The following is a 21,163-nucleotide window of genomic DNA, read 5'->3' as shown; positions in this document are numbered from 1 at the left end:
AATTCCAAGGACCTGCATTCAAACGTCCTAGCTGATTCTTATGAGCACTCAACTTTAGGTCAGTGGGGCAGCCTGGGGGGCAGAGATTTTAGGAAAGACGTGCGGCTGTGCAGAGGCTGGCATGGAGGCCCTGGGCTTGTGTTCTGGTCAGCGTGGACCTTTGCAAGGAAGGGGCTGAGGGCCCAGGTGGACCCCGTCAGAGGAGGTCCTTCCTGTCCTATATCCAAAACCCAGCAGGATTCTCTGCAGCAGCCCCTCCTGAGCCCTTGGGGATGGCCTTGGGTCCCACAACCTCCCAGTCCCAGAGTTTAGTTACCAGTTGACATCTGTGTCTTCCTAAAAATGCTTTCCGAGGTGTCTCAGCATGGGATTGGGCACCGAGTAGGAGGAGAGGGTCTGTGTTGAGCATGGGGTGGGGGGTGGGGTATCCAGGAGGCCGTTGACAATGTTGGTGTAGAAGTTAAGACTGGGGTTGTCAGGGCTGATCAGCCCTGGAGAGGCGGATTTGGGGTCCTCTTCCTGGAGAGCTCTCAGAGTACATGAGGTCCTTTAGTGGGAAAAGATAGAGTAAGAAGAGGGCTGAGACAGTGCTTGGGAGAGCAGCCATACGTGTGGTCCCGAGAGAGGAGAAAAATCAGTGAAGGAGACGGGGCAGGAGTCAGAGGAAGGTTGAGAACAGGCAGTGCCGGGTGGTAAAAACCAGGGATGGAAACCGTGAAGACGAGGGCTATCCACTGTGTTGATGCTGCTTTCCCTTGAGGCTGGTGATGGAGGCGACCGCTGTCAGGGCGGGGTGGAGGTCCTGGACCAAAGCTACGGGCACCGTGTGTGATGACAGCTGGGACGCCCAGGACACAGATGTCGTCTGTCAGCAGCTCGGCTGTGGCCATTCAGTGTCAGCCCTGAGCGGGGCCCACTTTGGTCAGGGCTCAGGGAATATTCTCCTGGGTGCAGTGTACCGCTCGGGATGGGAGCCTTACCTGTCAAGCTGCCCCCACAGCGAGTGGTACAACCATGAATGTGGCCACAGGGAAGATGCTGGAGTCATGTCCTCAGGTAGTGCAGGCATCGCCTCATGCTGTCACCTGTGCTACTCTGAGGACAGGGGCTCCTGCTGTCCAGAACATGGGGCATGCGCATAATGCTTTGAAGTACTCAAAGTCATGTCTTCTTTGAGGTCAGAGATCTGGTTTCACTGTCCTTTTTTCACAGATAAAGCAATGGAGGCCCAGACAGCGCAAGAGACTAGCCTAAATTCCGAAGCTGGAGGTAGTGAAGGCGGGTTTCAAACTCAGTCCCCTTCAGAACTTGCTGACACAATCACCCACTGGACACCTTCCGATGAGCAGCATCATGGCCGTCCCCGTCCTGAGATGACCCAATGCCTTCCTAAGGGGCCCTTTCTTCTCCTTTTAAAGGAGGGGAGAAGGATGGGGGACTTCTGGTCCTTCACTCTTAAATCTATACCAGAATCGGAATGAGGAGTAACCAGTGTGTTCTCAATACTGAGGATTACATGACAAGCAATAGGTATTTACATCCTCAGCGGAAGAGAGAAATTCTCCCTGGCTCAACCAAGCAAATCCCAGTGCCGCATTCCTCCCTGGTTCACAGAGTGCTGTCGGTGCTCGGGCACCAAGGGGTCCTTAAAGCCACAAAGAAACTCCGAGGATACTGCCCGGTGTGTGTCCGCCAAGGGGCAGTTTCTAGTTAAATTGTCCATCTTCAGAGCAACGTCTGGCATTTGCCATGTGGCCTGGGCTGTGCACACGCCACCATGCGTAGAATGTGACCCTGGTAATCCAACCACCACAGGAGTATGGGCTCCCCAAGAGAATGTGGCCCTCCAAGCTGTCACTTTGGAGCGGGTTTATTTCAGCATTTGAGGATGCGTTTTTAGAAACTGTCATCCTTCCTAGTTGGTACCACCTTTCAGGGATATCTCAGCGACAGTAGACATTTGTCATTTGAGGGTGTGTTTGAGCCACAGAAGTAGGCGGTTAGTATTTGAAGTCCAATCTTGTGAATCAGGCGGGGATGTTAATCAACGGGGTGAGTTTTTGGATGGCGACTGTGGAAGCAGAGGGGGTGGGAGGATGATGACAGGAGCAAAGAATGTCCCTGGTGGCATCTCAGCATTGAACGAGCGCTGGCAAAGTGACCAAGAGATGAGTTTCACAAGAAAGAAACATAGCCTTTTAGGAGTGGGCGGGGCTTCTGAAACTCTGCATCCACCTCTTGCTTTAGAGCTGAGGAAGCAGAGGGCCAGCCCTCCCCAAATGAGGGGCAGCATCGAATGACCTCTTCTTTTCTCTGTTTTGTAGTTTCCTTGATTTCCACGGAGGCACCACCGACAGCTGCTGTGGAAGGCATTTGTTTCATGGAATCCCTGTTGGGTTCATTATGCCACTGCACCCATAGGTGATCTCTGATCCAGAAGGGGTGCCAAAGGTGTAAGAGGTGGGAGTACTCCGGTCCCAAAGGGGGGCCCTCTGAACAAGGCCTCAGGCCTGAATGGGTATCCTTTCCACGGACAATGTCCCTGAGGTTGGGAAGGAATCAAGCAGCAGAGGCATCTCCAAGGACGTCCAGGCTGGAGGTTGGAGTCCTGTCTCCAGGGAGGTCCTGTTACCCATGCTCAGTGCCCAGCCTGTGGTCTGAATGATGCACGCTGACCCCTGGCGGGGCTGTGGTGCTGGGTCTCTGGCTGCAGGGCCTGGAAAGGCAGGTGCAAACCAGCTGGGCCAGCATCCTTGCCTGTGCCCTTTCCTGAGCCCATATTAGGCCACTTTGGTTCCTTCTCAACATAGAGGACCCGTGTTCCTTCAGCTTGTTGGCATCAGAGGTCTCGGGCATCCCCCTGGGGGCCTGTAGTGGGAGCGCTGGGAGGTACAGTCAATATAGCCTGAGGTTCTGGCAACTCAGCTTTGGGAAGGAAAGTCACTGCCCATCTCCTGGGGAATCTTTGGCCCTGGGACAAGAGGAAGGACAGCCTCCACACCAAGGTCCCTGCCCAGGAGTCAGCATGCATCAGCTGGGAATCCTGATGGTACACATGTCAATACCATATGTACTAGCCAATGATTAGACAAGAGAAATCAATCAGAAGCATCGGGATGGGAAGAGTCTTTTGTATCCACCCCTGGAGCCCTGCATAGGTCCCTGTGGGAAGGTCAGAGCCAGGGTCCATATGTTGTCGCAGAGATATTGCCCCCAAAAACAGTCTTTTAGAGTGGAAGACCTCGAGTCTAAACGGGTTTCTTGACTTTTCCAAAGTCACACACCAAAATAAAATTCAAGGCCTAAGTAACATCTCCTTGGCAGATTCTACTTTATTTTCGGTCCTTGAGTCCCTCAGAGGAGTCCTCACTTTGTAGCTTCTGTTTCTTTCCCCTTCTACAATCTGTATATGCAGGGACTACTATAACAAGCACTGAGACTCCGGCTGCAGTCGGTAATGAATAGTTTCATATGGGTCCTTCTCTGAAGCTCATGATGCGGAGTGTACCAAGGGTGTGGCTCTCATTCAAGGGAAACTTTTAGGGGATGGGGTGAGAGTGAGTGTTGTGAGCATGTTGTGCAAAGGGACATCCCATGTGAACCAGGGAGCCTGGCTTGAGTGGGAGCCTCCTTCTTGGTCCATCCTCCTGTGGGGAGTGGTCAGCCTGAACATGGGGTCTCCAAGAATCACTGTGCTTTGGTTCAGTGTCCAGTGGGATCCGTCTCTTGTCCACAGTGCCAGTTCTCCCATCAGAACACCTCTGTGCTGACCCTGGCCAAAGTGGCCCCAAAGACCCGGCTGTGGGGCCAAGAGGACCAGTGGTGAAATGCTCTCTAAGCAACCTCAGAGCCCCAGACGAGTGTCAGCGCTCCTGCTATGACATCCTGGGGCATCAGGCTACTCTTCAGCATGAGCATTCATGCGTCCCAGATTCAAGCAAGTTGGAGCTCTGCCCATGTGTGCTCAGTGAGGGAACCTGTGAATAGTTTTCAGGTCCTCTCCAGGATCCACCTGAGAGGTATTCTTTTCCTTCAGCTCTGGTGGATTGGGTTTTGGCAGAGCAGTCACTGTACCTTTAACGGTGAAGCACCCTAATTCAAGGAATGTTATGGATCCAACCTAGTTACTGATTCTCTCAAGGATCTTTGTGTAACGGGAAAAATTAGGAATTCTTTAGAGGTCTGAGACCTTGTCTCTCACTAGGAACTTACAAGAGGAATGCTGTGTCTTCCTCTAGGGACCGAATCGGGTTCGGACCTGAGGCTGGTGAATGGAGGTGACCCGTGTCAGGGCCGGGTGGAGGTCCTGTACCGAAGCTGGTGGGGCACTGTGTGTGATGACGACTGGGACAACAATGATGCCAACGTGGTGTGCAGGCAGCTGGACTGTGGCCGGGCCATGTTGGCCCCGGGAAGTGCCCACTTCGGTGAGGGCTCAGGGTATATTTTTCTGGACGACGTGCGCTGCTCAGGATACAAGTCCAACCTGTGGAGCCGAGCCCACAACGACTGGAACAGCCACAACTGTGGTCACCACGAGGATGCCGGTGTCATCTGTTCGGGTGGGCCTCTGAGATCCCCAAACCCCCTTCTGGTGGGACCTTTGCTGAGAACAAATGCACTTCCCACTCCAGAGCCCCTCCCTACCCCAGCCTCTCCCAGAGATCCTGTGCCGCCCGTGATCCTGGGAGCAGCTGGCCCCTACTGCGCAGCCTCCGGGGGAACGGTGGGCTCAGCTCCCTTCTCCTCTTTGGCGAGCCATGGGGCACCATGAATGCTTGGGAGCAATGGCCACACAGTGGGTCCCAGAGAGCGTCCACCGCCCCATGGGCAGACCAAGCAAGCCTCTGGCTTCTTGACGGGTCCCCTCGTTTGCTGGGACTTGGCAGAACCCAGGCAGGACCGCACATGAGTCAACAAGCTCCAAACAGGGTGATGGGCTTGGCCTGCTACCGATCCCCACGGAGCTCCACCCCAAGGGGTGCCCAATGTGGCTTGGGGGTTCCTTTCCTGCCCACCTCCAGTGGCCCTCACAGGGTACTTCTCCCTATTTGGGCCTCCTGAGACCCCAGCTGCACAGTGTGTCTCTGCTCCTTTCCCTGTGAAGAAGATTCCCCTCTGGGCACCTGCCAAGGTGGCAGCTGGCCCCGGAAATGAAGCTGTGAGGATCTCCCCTGAGTGTGGAATGTGCCTTAGGCCCGGGTCCTCAAGCCAGACACAGAGGAGGTGTTCTTGTGCTCCCCCTAGGGACTGAATCAGGGTTGGCCCTGAGGCTGGTGAACGGAGGTGACCGGTGTCAGGGCCGGGTTGAGGTCCTGTACCGAGGCTCATGGGGCACCGTGTGCGACGACGACTGGGACACCAACGATGCCAACGTGGTGTGCCGGCAGCTGGGCTGTGGCTGGGTCACGTCAGCCCCAGGAAGTGCCCACTTCGGTCAGGGCTCGGGGCCAATTGTCCTGGACGACGTGCGCTGCTCAGGCCAGGAGTCCTACCTGTGGAGCTGCACCCACAACGGCTGGAACAGCCACAACTGTGGTCACGACGAGGATGCCGGTGTCGTCTGCTCAGGTGGGCCTCCGAGATCCCCGGACCCGCTTCTGGCGGGACGTTTGCTGAGAACGGCCGCACGTCCCACTCCAGGGCCCCTCCCCACCCCAGCCCCTCCCAGAGATCCTGTGCAGCTCTGAGGTTTCCTAGGGGCAGCTGGCCCCTACAGCTCGATCTCTCCTCTTTGGCCAACCGTGACGCACCAGGACTGCTTGGGAGCAATGACCGCACAGTGGGTCCCAGAGAGCGTCCACCGCGCCGTGCGTGGGCAGACCAAGCGAGCCCCCGCCTTCTCGGCAGGACGGACTGCCGGGTCCACACCTGGTTTTCTCTGGGGCTTCCTTCTGGGGGCACACGGCTTTGGCAGGGGCGGTTGGACAGTGGAGCGCCCTCACTCCTTGATGGGAGCATCGCTTTGGGTCCTGCCAGAAGCCAACTCAGAGGACAGGATTCGTGGCTAGACTGTGACTTGGGGAGGGCACTAGGAGAAGCAGAGAAGTGGGGTGGGGTGTAGGGCATGGCAAGTGCCTGCAGCACAGAATGCCCACGAGCCAGTGAGGGCCCTGGGGCTGGAGCTCGACGCCGAGCAGAGACTCGGGGACGCCTCGATCGGTCTCCGAATCGTTGTCCCTGGGCTGCGGCAAAGGGGTCTTCCTCCAGAGCTGCTGGGACTCCCCCTTGCTGCTCGCGTGGGGCGTCCACGCCGCGGCCGGGGTGGCCTGTCCCGGGCACGGCGAGGGGCTTTCCTCTTGTGGGAAGGAGGCCCTCGGGCACAGCCAGGCAGGCCCTGGCGGTGGGACCGCGGGTGGCGCTCCCGGAGGCCCCGAGAGCTGCGTGGCAGGTGGCTGGCGGCGTCCACGCGGGGGGCACGTGAGCAGCTGCAGCTCAGCCTATCCCCGCTGAGTCTGCTCAAGCTTGGAGTCCGGGGGGGCCCCTGTGCTCTTTGGGTCTGACTTTCCTTCTCTTTCTCACAGCTGTTCAGCCCCCAACCACAGCCCTGCCGAGTAAGTACCCAGTGGCTTCGTCAGGATGTCCCTGTTCTCCCTGGCCACCTGTCCCTTTTCCCCTCACTCTAGATGAACCACTGCTCTTGGCAGAACCTAAGGGTCACGTGGCTTTTCCCCTCTGTCACCAAGACGCCCGACACCTGCTTCCTAACTCATCATGGGACTCCCAAGACGTTCGTCTTCCCATCAGGCAATCCGAGCTTTCCTCCAACACTTTGGTAGCGTCACAAGCAACTCAGGGAAACAGCCGCATGTGCCGGGACCTTTGCCCCGGTACCACCCAGGCTGAGGGGGCTTTTGTGGGAGGAGAACGTTGATCACCGCTGGCCTTCTGTTGGTGGGCTGTTGGAGCAGGCCGCATTCCCTCCAACCCTCGCTCCTTGCAGCACCCTCAGTTCCAGCAGGGTCCCACTGGCATCCTAAAGTGTCAGGGATGGTACCCAAGGGATAGGAAGGGGCTGAGTCATCATGGGTTCCGTGTAGCAGGATACCTGATGGGCTCAATGTCCACCCTCTGCAGCCCCTGACTTTTCTGTGCAAGCTGCAGATACTGGGCATGCCCTCCGGAGCACCAGCGAGTCCACGACACAGAGGAGGGCAGCAGCAACGGTCTTCCCACGGCAAAGAGGACATGCCAGGCTTAGAGAGGGGCGGGAGCAGGTTGATGTGCAGCAGGGCCTTGGTCCCAAGGGGGGGTCACTGAGCAGGTGGCTGGTGTGGCACACACAGGCAGCAAGTGGCGGGCTCCACACATGGGACTGTTGTCATGAGGCCAACCAAAGCCTTTTTTGAGTCCTTCTTGACATGATTTGTAACTCTACCTTCCCTCTGTTGCACTTCCAGCCCCCTGGCCCATAACAACCTGAGATGTGGCATCGCCATTGGGTCAGTCTTCCTGTCTGTACTCCCTAGGGCTCCCTCTCTGCTTCGGGGTCCATTTTGGGTGGGAGAGTGATGGGAGGAGGTTCAGGGTGTGCCCTTGCTTATCGTTGGCACTGTGGGTGGGGTGGGACAGAGGGAGCAGGCTCTGAAGCCCATGGCCTCGGTCTGATCTTGAGGGGCCAGCCACCTGTCTCGAGCAGGCTCCCTGTCCCGATGCTCGGCAAAGGGCCACCTCTGGGATCTCAGGGGAAGCCCGGGAGTCCTCGGGAGTCCTGCCCGGACCTGGGTCCTGGCTGTCAGGCGACGGGCTGCCGTTCTGGGAAGAGGCGTGGAGAATGCCTGTACCACAGGCATCTGGCCCAGCTTCGTTGATCTCCTAGCAGTTGGGAGAACCCAGGCAGGACCACACAGGAGCCCACAAGCTCCAAACGCTGTCACCACCTTGGCCTGCCACTGGTCTCCATGCAACTCTACCCCAGGGAGTGCTCAGTGTGGCTTGGGGGTTCCATTACTGCTCGCCTCCATCAGGCTTCAAGCAGTGTTTCCCCCCATTTGGGCATCCTTAGACCTGGGCTGGATATTACGTCTCTGCTCCTTTCCCTGCTTGCCTGTCAGGGCACAGCTTTGCACTTGGATAATGGTCCACCTTCACCCCATGGTGGGTGCATTCATTTGGACTATATATGGGGTAATTAATTAACTGCTGGCTCTCGCACAACTGTGGTCATGGGCAGGATTCCAGCATACCTGCTCAGGTGGTCCTCCAAGATACTGGGCCTCTATTCTAATGTGTGGTTTTCTCTACTTGGCACCTCTTTCAGGATCTCCTCTCACCCTGAGCTTCGCTGGAAGGTGGCAGCTTCCCTGATCACTTCACCGATAGCCCTTGCTGTCCCTGAACGTTCTGGGTGGGCTGTAGCATCTTCTGTAGGTGGCACCGGAGCAAATAGGGTTTAATGGACATGAAGGTATAAGCTCAAATTCCCCAACATCTCTTTGTGGAGACTGTCCCCTGAGATGTATGTCTCCTCTTCAGGTCTGCTGGCCAACACCCAGAAAGCCCTTCTCAGTGATGGAGGGACAGGCATTTCTCCTTCTGAGCATCCCAGGGGACTTGTTCCCACATGTCCTGGGCTCGGAGGCTGACTTGTTTCCTCTCCGTCTTACAGATGCTCTAATCTCTTCCACTATCCCAGGTGAGTGGCTGCCGCCTGACTCAGTCAGAGTCCTCCCTGGAATTCTGCTCTGTCAGGTTTCCAGAGCGAGGAGGAGAGGGGCAGCCTCCTCCTGGGCAATGATTTCTCCTCAACGGCCTGGACTTGCTTCTGGTGACCAGCCGAGTCCCCAGAACCATTGCTCTCACTGAGCTCAGGCTGGACAGCCCCTGTGGCCTCTGCTGATTTCAGATGAAGACGACTGTCCTAGCCATCCCATGGAGAATGTGACCATTTTAGAAACAGGGCCGAGTACCCACCTACAAATATTTGTCTGCTAAAGAATTCCTTCCCTCGGAGAGAGCCACCCCCTAGTGTTATTTATGGGGTACTGAAAATATTCAGTGCTCAGTTCACTGGGAAGGGCTGTGGACCCTCGCCTCCTTGGCCATTCCCAGTGCACATCGAGAGGGTCAAGGGCCTTCCACAGTAAGGACAAGCATCTACCTTTCTCTGTCCAACTAATGACCATGGAATTGAAAACGGATCTACTAAAAGGATCTACTTAATGCTACTAAAGGATCTACTTAGGATCTACTAAAATGCTAAATGCTTAATGCTAAAATCGCTTCATTTTCTTCCTAGATTGGTGGCACCCATTGCCTACAAGCGCAGAGGTTAAGTATCACTTTTTTCCACCTGGACCGTCGGGCATGGACGTCTTAGTCCATGCTTGGCTCTCCATGCAGCAGATGCCTACAAAGCCACAGCCCACCTCATTTTGCTCGCACAGCCAGCCCCGGCTGCCCCTCCACACCCTGCACCCAGTGTGGGCACACCCAGCCCACATCCAGGCTGTGCCTGTGCAGCCTTTGTGTCTGTCCTGGCAGGCCGATGACTTCTGGTTTAACGAAGGAAATCTACCTCCCCTCCTTTTAAGGAAGTGAGAGAAGTGCTTCTTCAGAGAATAGAACTAAAGGCTTATTTTTCTTGTAGTAACTCTAAAGTTTTGGGATAAATGGAGAATTTCACTAATAATCCTGATTTTTCAAGTAATTTTTACCCCATGACATGGATATGGTTCCATAGCTGTCCGTTGCTCTTAAGAAATGATATGGTGACTTTTTCATGTCATTGAATCTTCTCTTCCCATCAGTTTAAGTGCCTGCATTGTATTCCATTGCACAGCCATGCCCACAAATTTTTTAATCCCCAATTGTTGGATATTCAAGTTGTTTCTATTTCTGTGTTGTTCTAAATGACCCTGTGCTGAGAAATATTTTTATAAATAAATCTTCACATGCTTTCTCACATTTTCCTTTAAGACACAAATAGATTTACCGGTCTAAATTTAGCATAGTGCCTGGTGCATAGAATCTTCTTATTCAATACTAACTCATTACGCTAAGTATTTTAAGGTCTTTGTTTTGTGTATGGTCAAATTGCCATTAAGAACTATTGTAAAATTACAGAATGATGAAAAAGAGAATCTGATCTCCCTCAGGTAGCTCATGGTATTAAATACTAAATACCAAATTAACCATCTAACGACAGTTGTGACAGTGTTGAAAGAGCCCATATTAGTAGAGACTTTTCGTCATGGAGAGATCAGGGGAAGTTCCTTATGAAGGGACCCTTGTGCTGAGGCCTACAAGAGAAGCAGGGTCCTCTGCTGAAACGCCTCCAGTCAGAAGGAACGCTTTGAAGGCCCAGGCGGGAAGGAGCGTGGCTTTTCAAATGAGTTCGAGAGGTGGTGGCGGGAGGGACTGTCAGAGAGCTGGGCGAGGGCCAGATCATCCGGAGCTTTGCACACAGGTTAACATGCTGACTTTATCTTAAGAGCAGTGGGAGCTGTTGGAAAGTGTTAAGCTGGGGGATTACAACATGAGAAGTATGTTTGCACTACATGCTTGTCTTTCCTGCCAAACTATGCACGTCCTGAGGGCAGGGACCATGTCTGCCTTTTTCATGATTGCAACCTTAATCTAGTGTCCTGTCTGTCGTTCCATAAGTGTTTGTAGAAAGAATCAACGAAGAAATGAATGAATGGATGCATATATAATTACTGTCGGTGTTTTTATGTATGTTCCACATACACATACCACACACACGCACAAATTACAGCAAGCTTTACAACCTATTTTGTAATATCCTTTTTCATTTGAGTATATAATAAATACTTTTTTCATTGCCTTAAAGATAGTATTTTGATGGCATTGAAATTATTTTACACCATAAAGTTAATTGGCTGCACATTTTTTCCTTTGTATGTATATACCATGATTTATTAAGCAATTAATAATCGTAGGATGAAAGAATTTATTCTTTCTCATTAAATTTTATATACTTACATAATTTGCATAGAGTAATATTTTTATTTTATTTTATAATTGTCTTTATTATATTTTTAGAAATCTGCAATGCGTATCCTTGTCTCTAAAACTTTGGCCTTATCCTGGATTATTTCCCACTGTAGAAATAGAACTTCTGGGTAGGAATATTTTAAAGGCCAAATTCTCTTTAAGAAACACTGTTTTTCCAAAGAATAAGAGAAAATATTTGCAAATCATACATCTGATAAGAGACGAATCTAGAATATATAAAGACTTTTCACTAATAATAAAAGTCAAATAACCCTATTAAAAAATGAGTGAAGGATCTGACAAGATATTTCTCCATAGAAGATGCACAAACAGTCAGAAAGCTCATGAAACTATGCCGAACATCATTAGCCATGGGGAAATGCAAATCACAGCCACAAAGGGATGCCACTTCCCACCCAGTAGGTTGGCCAGAATCAAAAAGTCAGATAACGCAGTTGGCCAGGCTGTGGGGCAAGCACCGCCTCACACGCTGCTGCTGGGAACGGACGACGGTGCGCCTGCCGTGGGAAACAGTTCGGCGCTTCCTCAGAAAGGTAAACATAGAGTTGCCATGGACCCAGCAGTTACACTCCTAGGCATATTCTCAGAAAGGACAGCATAAGTCCACACAGAAACTTACATACAATGTTCATAGATGGCAGCATTACTCCTAACAGCCCCAAAGTGGAAACAACTCACATGTTCATCATGGCGAATGGATAAACCAAACGTGGTTACCCATACAGTGGAGTAGTATTTGTCAATGAAAAGAAGTTCAGTCCTGATGGATGCTACAACATGGGTGAACTTTGAAAACGTTCTGTTAAGTGAAAGAAGCCGGTCACGGAAGACCACAAACTGTGCTTCTATCCGTGTGAGATGTCAGAATGGGCAAATCTGTGGAGACAGAAAGCAGATTGGTGGTTGCCTGGGGCTCAGATACTGAGGGAAAATGGGGAGTGACTGCTAAGGGCGCAGGTCTCTCTTCGGAGTGATGAAGATTTTCTAAAAGGGACTGTGGTGATGGTTGCAGAGCTCTGACTATATGAACACCATTGAATTGTACACTTCAGAAAAACAAACAGAAAGAGTTATAAATAAGGAAAAAAAAGTTTTAATTTATATCTCCTCTGAGTACATAAGTATTTTTAAATGGTCTATTAAAATAAACCAACCGACAAAAATTTTGAATGCTTAATGTTATTTATCCCTCTCCGGTAAATAATGATAGCTAATATTGTTTGGGGCTAACTATTATGAGCCGGGCTCTGTTCTAAGGGTTTACAGATCTTGTCTCATTGGGTACCTGTAAGAATCTGATGAGCCAGGTGCCATTATCACCCCCATTTTTCAGATGAGGAAACTGAGGCAGAGTAGTTAAGTTACTTGCTTAAGACTATGGAGCTGATAAGAGCAGGGCCAAGACGTAAGCCCAGGCCTTCTGTGGCAGAAGCCCTGCTCCCGACCCCGCTTTATGAGGCTTCTTGTCAAGTGGCCGAATCTCCTGCTCCCAGGAGACACGAGGGAACACGTAGCGTTCCAGGGTGCTCTCCCTGGGCCAGCTCTCTGCTCAGCCAAGATTAATCCCCACCTCCCTCCCTGTGACCGATTGAACAGTGCCAACAATCACTTTGTTGCTTTCTTGGCATTTGTGCCACAAGTTGATACATGCTCCCTCTGAAGCTTGGGTCACCTCTCGCCAGAGAATCACTGTTCCAGGCCCAATGGGGGAGTCAACGCCCCTAATGTGGGGTGGCCTATGGCCAGGCCAGAGAGTCGGCTTGTTTAAGGAAAAATGGAGTCACGTTCTAAGTGCAGAGGATGAAACCTGAGGACTCTTACCCACACAATGTCACAACGCGCCTGAAGACCCACCACAATGACAATGTCCCTCCCTCTCTCCTCTCTAGGACACTCTTCAAATTGTGGTGGCTTCTTATTCCATGCCAGTGGGACATTTTCCAGCCCTTCCTATCCTGGATATAACCCCAACAACGCGGAGTGTGTCTGGGAGATAGACGTGAACTCTGGCTATCGCATAAACCTGGGCTTCAACCATGTGCAGTAAGTGACACTCAGTCTTCTGGGGAAGGATGTGTCCTCCTCCACACACCCTGTGGTTCGGACTGTGTCCTGGGCTGGGATGGTTTTTGCTCTCGTGTGCCTTGGACTAGATTTCAGGTTGCTCTGATCCTTCCCATGAAGCATCAGGCAATACTGGGGAGTCCTTTGATTTGATTGAGGAAGAGCAAGAAGAAAATCTTAGATTCAATAGCATGAACGATAAAGTCCAAACTATCTATAAAATCTAGGAGCAATAGGACCTTCGAGGTTGACATGAATCCGTTTTCTCATACAGGCTGGAGATATACAGCTGTTGCAGTTATGGATGGATCACTCAATAGCCGTAATTTGCTGGGGAAAATTTGTAATGGCACCAGGCGAATATTCACATCTCCTGACAATCGAATGATTTTTCGATTCCCAAGTGATGTCGGTGTCCAAAACACTGGCTATTCTGCTTGGTATAACCCCTTTGCAAGAGGTGAGTGCAAACTAGACATGAGCTTTGAGGCTCAGTGTATTTTCACAGCCCCCTCCTCTGCGTGCATTGTGGTTCCCACAGGAAACCCAAGAAGGGTTTCAGCAATGTGCTGCCCGTTCTCCCTATCTCTGACCGTGACTGTGGTAAGCCAGGGCAGCCAGGTGTGGAGAATAGGGGAAACACCTGGGCTTGGACTTGCCACCAACTCCCTGGGGGACCTACTAACTCTCCTTGCTGAGCCCACACCTCCCCTGGAGGCTGGAGGGGTCTGAGCTCTAGTGACGTCTGGAGCTCCTTCCAGCTCCCTCATGGAGCTGTCTGTACCGTGGCCAGTGCCATTTGGTGACTTTGGGGATGAGGAAAGGCCCATGGGTTATTTGGTCTTGGAGATGTGTTGTGGGCCATGGCCATCATATTTACGGCATGTCTTTCAGACGCCAGCTTGAGATTAGTCAACTTCACCTCCTCCTCTGGTGCATGTGCCTGGCGTGTGGAAATTTACCATGGTGGCAACTGGGGGACAGTTTGTGATGATTCCTGGGACATTCAGGATGCCCAGGTGGTCTGCAGACAGCTGGGGTGCGGTGATGCAGTATCAGCGCAGGGAAACGCCTATTTTGGCTCTGGCTCTGGCCCCATCACCCTGGATGACGTGGCGTGCTCAGGAACGGAATCTACTCTCTGGCAGTGCCGGAACCGAGGCTGGTTCTCCCATTATTGCACCCACCACGAAGATGCTGGAGTCATTTGCTCAGGTTCCACGTGATGCCATCCTTGGAAGGCCCATTCACCTCTGACCTGCTACTAAGTGAGAGCTAAAGACAGGCGGCTGATGGTGTCTGTCGATCAGTTCAGGGGTTGGGGGCAGGCAGGAGCTTGTTCCCTTGGTCTGTTCACTCCAGGAGACCATTCATAGGCCACTTTATCTCTGGTGAGCTTCTGGGCCCTGGGGCCATTATGCTGGACACACAGCTGGAGTCGTGAGTGTGTTCTTCTCTCTCATTTGCTCTGTGACCTTTAGCAGTGAGTTAACCTCTCTGAGTTTCAGCCTCCTCGTTTACTAAGAGAAGATGATCGTGATCGTACTTGCCTCCAACGGGGAGCAGAGAATTTAAATGGGTGATGTGTGTAAACTCTTAGAACAATTCCAAAAAGTAGGAAATGATGAATAAATGGTGGTGTAATGATCCTGGCTGTGACACTGATGATGACCCCCAAGTAACAATGGGGCTGAGGGAAGAGCTGGGGAAACCCACTTAGGCCTCCTGCTAACAACACAGGCTCCACAGCACGGACTCAGTGGACCCCACATGCACTCACTGAGGGGGTCAGACTATGTGTGGTGTGGCTGTGCCCCTCTCATTTCCTCTCTCCAAGCACACTTTAGGTACTGATGCTTTTCCTCTATTCCTTTTTAGGACAATATGCAACGACCCCTGGTAAGCGCCATGATCTCCATCGCCTCGCCTGGCTGCCCCTCTCTGCCACTGCCCTTGGATCGTGCAGGGCATGTTTGTCCCTTGTGCCTTTCCCAGCATGTGGCAGCCCCTGCAGCTGATGTCCCACCCCAAGGAGAGCTGGGCCTCTCTCTAGGCTCCTCTCTGTCCTTCAGTAGCCTGCCCAGCATGAGATTCCGGTCTCTGGTCTGTCCCATGGAGAGGCCAGCCACCCGTGTAGGCCCTGCCTCTCCCCTCAGGCACTAGACCCTGGGCAGTGTGGGTGGGATGGGACCTGCTTCCTGGCTGAGCTTGGTGTGCAACCAGCAGAAGCTCCTGATTGCCGGCTCCTGAGCTCCCGCTGAACCTTCTCTAAGTGTTCCCAGCACACTCCTGGCTCCTTGAGACCTTCCTCTCCATCCCACCCTCACCTCCTGTCCCCTCTGGTTTCCTGCCGCAGAGCAGCTTCAGGCCCCCCTCCCCCCATTCTCCACTTTAGCCAGGGTCGTCAAGGAAATGTAGTGTCTGTCCCAGCCTCGGCACCTTTGAGTGACTTCTCAGGAGGTTCTGGGCACACATCCCACACCTCAGCACTATCTCTAGGGCTCTCCATGGTTCACTCCCTTTGTCTGATTGGTTCCCTTGTCTCCCTGCTCCATCTACACTGATGTCGCCCAAATGCGCCAGGGATTCTCCTGCCTGAGTCCATTTGCACATGCTCTTCCCTCTGCCTGGAACACCCGTTTCCACCTTTTTACCCGCCTCCCTGATTACCTGTCGGCTTTTCCCTGCTTCGTCTGGGTCAGGAGCCAAAGCTCTGGGCTCCCGCTATTGCCTGGTTTTTACGTGGTCACATCCCCATCCCACTACATTGGAGTTCGCTCTTTTCCATTGTCTCCTGCAGGCTGTGAGCTCCCTGAGGGCAAGGCCTGTATCCAGCGTCCCACTGTGAGCCCAGGGTTGGCACATTCTGGCCCAGAGGAAGACAGCACTGAGCAACTGTGTCAAGGATGCCAGGAAACTGATCATTGTCTTTTCTCTTTGTCAGCAGCTCCTGTTTACAGCTCCTGACAAATACCCTTTCCCTTCCCCTCAGAGGCAGGGACACTGGGCGGAGGATGACGAGAATGAGGAGAGGCTTCCTAAGTGCAGCCTCCCTGGCAGGGGGCCCGCTGGCCCTGGGTGGCCAGTCTGGGTCCAGGCCCCCACCTGTCAGGATCCGTCTTGGGAATTGTTTAAAACTTGCCCCCGGTGACTGTGCAGTGTGCTCTGGGGGCATCAGCATTTCCATTTTGTTCTGACAGCAAATTATTCCTGCGGAGGCTTCCTGTCCCAACCTTCGGGGCACTTTTCCAGCCCATCCTACCCTGGGAACTATCCGAACAACGCCAAATGTGTCTGGGACATTGAAGTCCAAAACAACCACCGCGTGACTGTCATCTTCGGAGACGTCCAGTGAGTGCGGGTGCAAAGCAGAGCATGGGGGACCTCGCAGGCCTTCTTGAGGGAATGAACGGGCACCTGCTGGCCCTCGAGAACATGGGACGCTGGGTGTGGGAGGACTCTGACAGCAGCTGAAGGTGTTGACATTTCAGGGAGATGGTTACATGGGCAAATTAACACATTTACTAAATAAATAAGTAAATATATTGAAATTAATGAAAAGCAATGGTATTTAAATACATGGAATGGGGAAAGAAGGGAGAGAACTGAGATATATTTGATTACAATGGAAGTTACGTTATTGTAGCGATACATGTAGAATACACATATGTACCCATACTTACATAGGTATAGAAATTGTTGTAGATAAAGGTGTGTATATGTGTGTGAAGACACATACATACATATGTATATTCCCAGCTCTGCCCACTCAGAGAAGCAATGATGTCCCATAGTAATGAGCATACCCAGCACCATATTTTGGTTTTTAAATACCATGTCCCACTTAAAGGAATCAAGAATCCTTGGAGAAATGGCTGATTCCGAGGATGAGGAAGTACAAAATGCTTGCACCAGAAAATAAGGAAGTGCACAAGGAATGAGGGTAATGTGATAAAAAGACACAGGAGACACCTATAAGAAGCCTCAACTGGTCAAAAATGGTATAAATTGAACATCAAATAAAGAATGATAATAATGGACTAGAGCCCATGGAATAAAATTGCAACCCACAACTTCATAGCAATATTAATATAATAGTAATAAATCAATAAGACAGCAGAAAGGGGAAACACTTCCTTACGGTAGAAGGCCAACTAATCAATGGAAAGAATGATGGAAACAGAAAATCACCATTTGGTGACTATCTCCCTCATCTGAGAGATTCAGACTGGCGTTGTCTGAACTCAAACAGCAGTAGCCAGTAGAAGCCAGTGCTAGTGAGGGAGGTTGAAATAGAAAAAGGATATTGGCAAAATCTCTGATATCTTCCTACAAATTGCTCATTAGCTACAAAGGCAGAGATGGGCCTTTGCCATGGAGACGCCTGACGGCCGCCAGCATGAACAGGTGAGGAAGGGTAGGGCCACCATGGGAGGGACGGGTCAACGTCACGTGCCCCCTGACGTGATGCACTAATGGAGCAGAGCCTCATTCCCATGAGTTTCCTGCCAGGAAACGTCAGGTGGACCCAGATGGAGGGCCGTCCTGCTCACTGCAGGGCCCGCACGCTTCAAAACTATCAAGGGCGTGACAGGCAGGCAGAGACCAGGGAATCTTTCAGATTCACAAACGCTAAAGAGACGCGATAACTAAGTACAACGTGTGTCTCTGAGTGGCATCTGGACCAAAATGAAGGAGACATGCGGGGGACAGATGGCAGAGTCCTAATGGGGTCTGAGGCCTGGACCGGGGGTCCTCTCAGAGTGGATTTCTTGCATTAGTGGTGATGCGGGAAGGTGTCTTTGTTTGGGGAAATGCACACTGGCGTCATAGCTCAACTTAGCACCATTTTGCTCTTGGGTAACTTGTAGCCCTATTTCCTTTGGGAGCTGGAAGTCTCTATTATAGGAAGCTGTTCCATAGATTTTCACTCTAGTAAAGAAAGAACTCCTGTAAAAGCCTACCTTGGCCCCTCTCCTGTCTTTAAGGAAACAGAATGCTCTTCTGATCTCAGACAACAGAGGGGTTGTTCACTCCACTTTCACCCTGGTCTCCAAGGCATGCTGAAGGCAGCTGCCCAGCAGCCACTTGAAATCCTACGGCGAATCCTGTTCCTGGCTCACGACCACTGGCATGTCTGGCATGGGGTTCTGCCCAAGGTGGGGGCTCCTTACCAGGCAGGTTTGAAGACGTCAGGTTAATCAGGGGCAGCGTCCGCTCAGGGTCACTTGCTCTAGGGGGTCGTGGGTTTGACCTGAGTTTCCTCCGGATTGACTGGGTTTGGCTGGGACACGAGGTGTCGCTGGGTGTGCACCTGGGTAGGAGCCTAGGCGTGTGCCGACTGGAGGGAGAAACTCGCCTCAGGGCAGCTCGGGCAGGGGCATGCGACATTTCCAGAAATTTTGCAGCTTGTTGTTAAACTCAGCCATTATGAAAAATCAAATTGTAGAAACTTACAATTAAATAAATATATTCAGAACAAAGGTAATAAATACTCAAACTCATTGCTGTATAATTTTCTGTCTCTATTTTACTATTATCTTTCCCTGAGGTTATTTACATCTATGGCATCTGTCTGGAGGAAATTACACATACAGGTGAGTGACAGCACATCTCTGCCCAACGCCGTGTTCAGTGACGTCATGTTGATGGCATAAAATTGGCCAAAGTGGGAGCTTTAACCATAGAAATCACGCTACAAATCAGGGCTCCCCCATCTCTGCCCTCAGAGCCTGTTATCAAATATGCCCCACACCACTGCCCACAGTTCACCCAGAAGGGGACAAGTCCACTGAGAGGGCTAGGGCAGCCTCCCTCGATCCCCAGCATGTCGACGGCCTCGGTCAGGCTCACATCCTATGAGCCGCATGTGTGTCTCAGTGGCTCAGTGTCTAAAGTTACCTGCGTGAGAAGACATCCTGGCAGCTCCCACAGGCTCTGAGGGAAGCAGGCCCCGCAGGAGCCCAGGTGGGTGATGCTGTGGTGCGGGACCTGCTCTGGGCCCCTGATGGGAAAGACGCCAGGTGCGGGTCAGGACAGGGAGGGGACACCGATGCAGGTGGGGGGCTGCAGCACGAAGACATGGAGGCCCTGCCTCATTTCCAGCTGCTGGAGCCCAACACCCCAGTCCCCCACTCTCCGCCCGTCCTGGCCAAGGGCAAGTCTGAAGTCGCTCAGCCCCAGCTTGGGATTTCTGGCCCGAGGTCACCTCAAGGGGACAGTTGCGTTTCCCCTGGACTCTATGCTTCTTGAGTCCGAGAGCCTGTGCTGTCCATGCTCTGAAGTGAGGAACAGCCTGCCTGCTACAGCACAGACAGGCGTTTGTGTGGCAGGATCTCCCAGAGGTCGAAGCTCCAGAGTGAGGGGGGGAGGCCTGTGGGGGCCTCCATGGCCTCTGGCAGTCGAGGGCTCAGCCTGGGGCTGCTGCTCAGAGGCAAAGGGAGAGGTCAAGGCCCAGCACGGCCACTGAGCTGAGTCAGGTCCTTCCACTGAGGTCTGAGGTGAGTGTGGAGTTAGTGGTGAACAGAGAGGGTGAGGCGGTTTCACGCCATCCTCCATTCACAGCCACTGAGAGGTCTTCATGGTCAAGGGGGCTGAGCGGGCAGACACCCTACTGAGGCTTTCCTATGTTCTGACGGAGTTAGACTCTCTCCACCCACCTGACCCCTCCACCCTTGGACCGTTAGAGCCTTCTGCGTATGTGGCTGTAGGAGGCCAAGCAGAGAACTTTCACCTCCTAGCGCTTGTCCTCTGTTGAGTGTGGAGATGTAGCAGGGTGAGGTCGGCCTGAGGTGCCTTGGGTCGTGCCAAGTTTGGACTCTTCTTGCTTATGGTGGTGGGCGGGGGGCACTGAGACTGTGCAATGCCAGGAGCTCACCAGGGGGGCACAGGAACCTCTCAGACAGAGAGCCACGGTGATCTCTCGACATGTCGCATCCCTCCCACGTGGCCTCCTGTGTGGTGTCAGCAGAGGAGTGGAATTGGTAGGAGGGGTTAGGAAAATCCTGGAGGTCAGGACCTATAAACTCTTTGTGAAAGCCTCTCACTAGGTTGGCAGGGGACCTGCTGACACTGTTGCATGGGGTTGGCCATCTAGCCCATAAGACCTCTGTCCCCTCTCCTTGGACCACTGGATGCTCATTTATACTCACCTTGGACTCTGGTGAGGGACCAACTCATCCCTATTTTCCTGGGACCTTCTTGGTTTCAGTTCTGCAAGTCCCATGTCCTGGGAGTGCCCTCAGTCCCACACAAACTGGGAGGTTTGGTTACCCTGGATGACCAAGGCTGCAGGAGAGCAGGGGTCCAGGTTCCCATGACAACCAGCAAATGCAGCAGACTGGATGGAGACTGACGCAGGAGCCCTGGCCAAAGCTGCAGCAGCCAGGTGGCTCCTACCTGCCTTGATGCCCTGTACACAGGACTTTGGGAGACTGCCATTGGTCAGGGCAGTGTCTGCTCATTTTTCTGATTTTGCTCTGCAGGGGCAGAGACTCAGATGGGTGAGAAGAGCTAAGGTGTTACTCAGGACTGGACTCAGACCCTGAGTTACAATAACGTGGGCCTTCATCTGTGTGTGTGTGTTTACTCAGGGTAGACTGGATTTGAGAACCTGGTGAGGACCACCCCTTGTTCACGCTCCAAGGTGAGTGCAATAATGTCACCTCTGACCACCAAGAGAAATGGAAAAGGGAAAGTCTCTGGAGGGGGACAGGCACCCATGGGCTGGGAGTCACAGGACCAATGGGAATCCCACCTCAGGAAGAGGTTCCTGGAAAGAAGGCCAGCTCCTGGGTTTTCTTTGTGGAGGGTGGGTCAAGTTCAAAGAGGAAAGGTGTTTGGCATCGTTCGCCCTTTTCAGGAGGACGGGCTGGGAACTGCACCCGGGCTGCATCAGCAAAGCCACAGGCACCAAGCCCCGGCCCCGGGCTGAGCTTCGTGGGAAGGGCAGGCAGGCAGATGAAGCCCGGGGCTTGTCTTTCAGACCCACGCTCAGTTTGTAACTGGGTCTGTGACGTGCGCCGAGCTCTCCCTGTAGCACAGGAAAGAAATTGACATCACTCCTGGAGATGAAGTTGCTGGAGCAGAATCAAGGTTTGGGTTGTCAGGGAGGCAAAACTTT

General features: G+C 52.6%; 1 protein-coding gene across 1 annotated transcript; it reads left to right on the top strand.

The window, feature by feature from the left end:
* Window positions 1-767: 767 nt before the first annotated feature.
* On the top strand, window positions 768-6,970 carry LOC103544389 (scavenger receptor cysteine-rich domain-containing protein DMBT1-like). The gene is made up of 6 exons (XM_070589613.1): window positions 768-1,056; window positions 2,325-2,369; window positions 3,416-3,454; window positions 4,239-4,679; window positions 5,245-5,571; window positions 6,525-6,970. The coding sequence occupies exons 1-6, from the start codon at window positions 768-770 to the stop codon at window positions 6,872-6,874; spliced, it is 1,491 nt and encodes a 496-aa protein (XP_070445714.1). The 3' UTR covers window positions 6,875-6,970.
* The last annotated feature ends 14,193 nt before the right edge of the window (window positions 6,971-21,163 follow it).

The sequence above is a fragment of the Equus przewalskii genome, chromosome 1 (genome assembly GCF_037783145.1).
Source record: "Equus przewalskii isolate Varuska chromosome 1, EquPr2, whole genome shotgun sequence".
NCBI classification, from domain to species: Eukaryota; Metazoa; Chordata; class Mammalia; order Perissodactyla; family Equidae; genus Equus; species Equus przewalskii.
The sequence above is the reverse complement of the archived record's forward strand: the minus strand, read 5'-3'. Positions and strand labels throughout refer to the sequence as shown.

Bases quoted from the DNA above. Each gene is read 5' to 3' on its own strand.
- LOC103544389 (XM_070589613.1), top strand. From the start codon at position 768: ATGGAGGCGACCGCTGTCAGGGCGGGGTGGAGGTCCTGGACCAAAGCT. The intron at 3,455-4,238 runs GTAATGAATAGT...GTCTTCCTCTAG, and splicing joins TGAGACTCCGGCTGCAGTCG to GGACCGAATCGGGTTCGGAC. The intron at 4,680-5,244 runs TGATCCTGGGAG...TTGTGCTCCCCC, and splicing joins CAGAGATCCTGTGCCGCCCG to TAGGGACTGAATCAGGGTTG.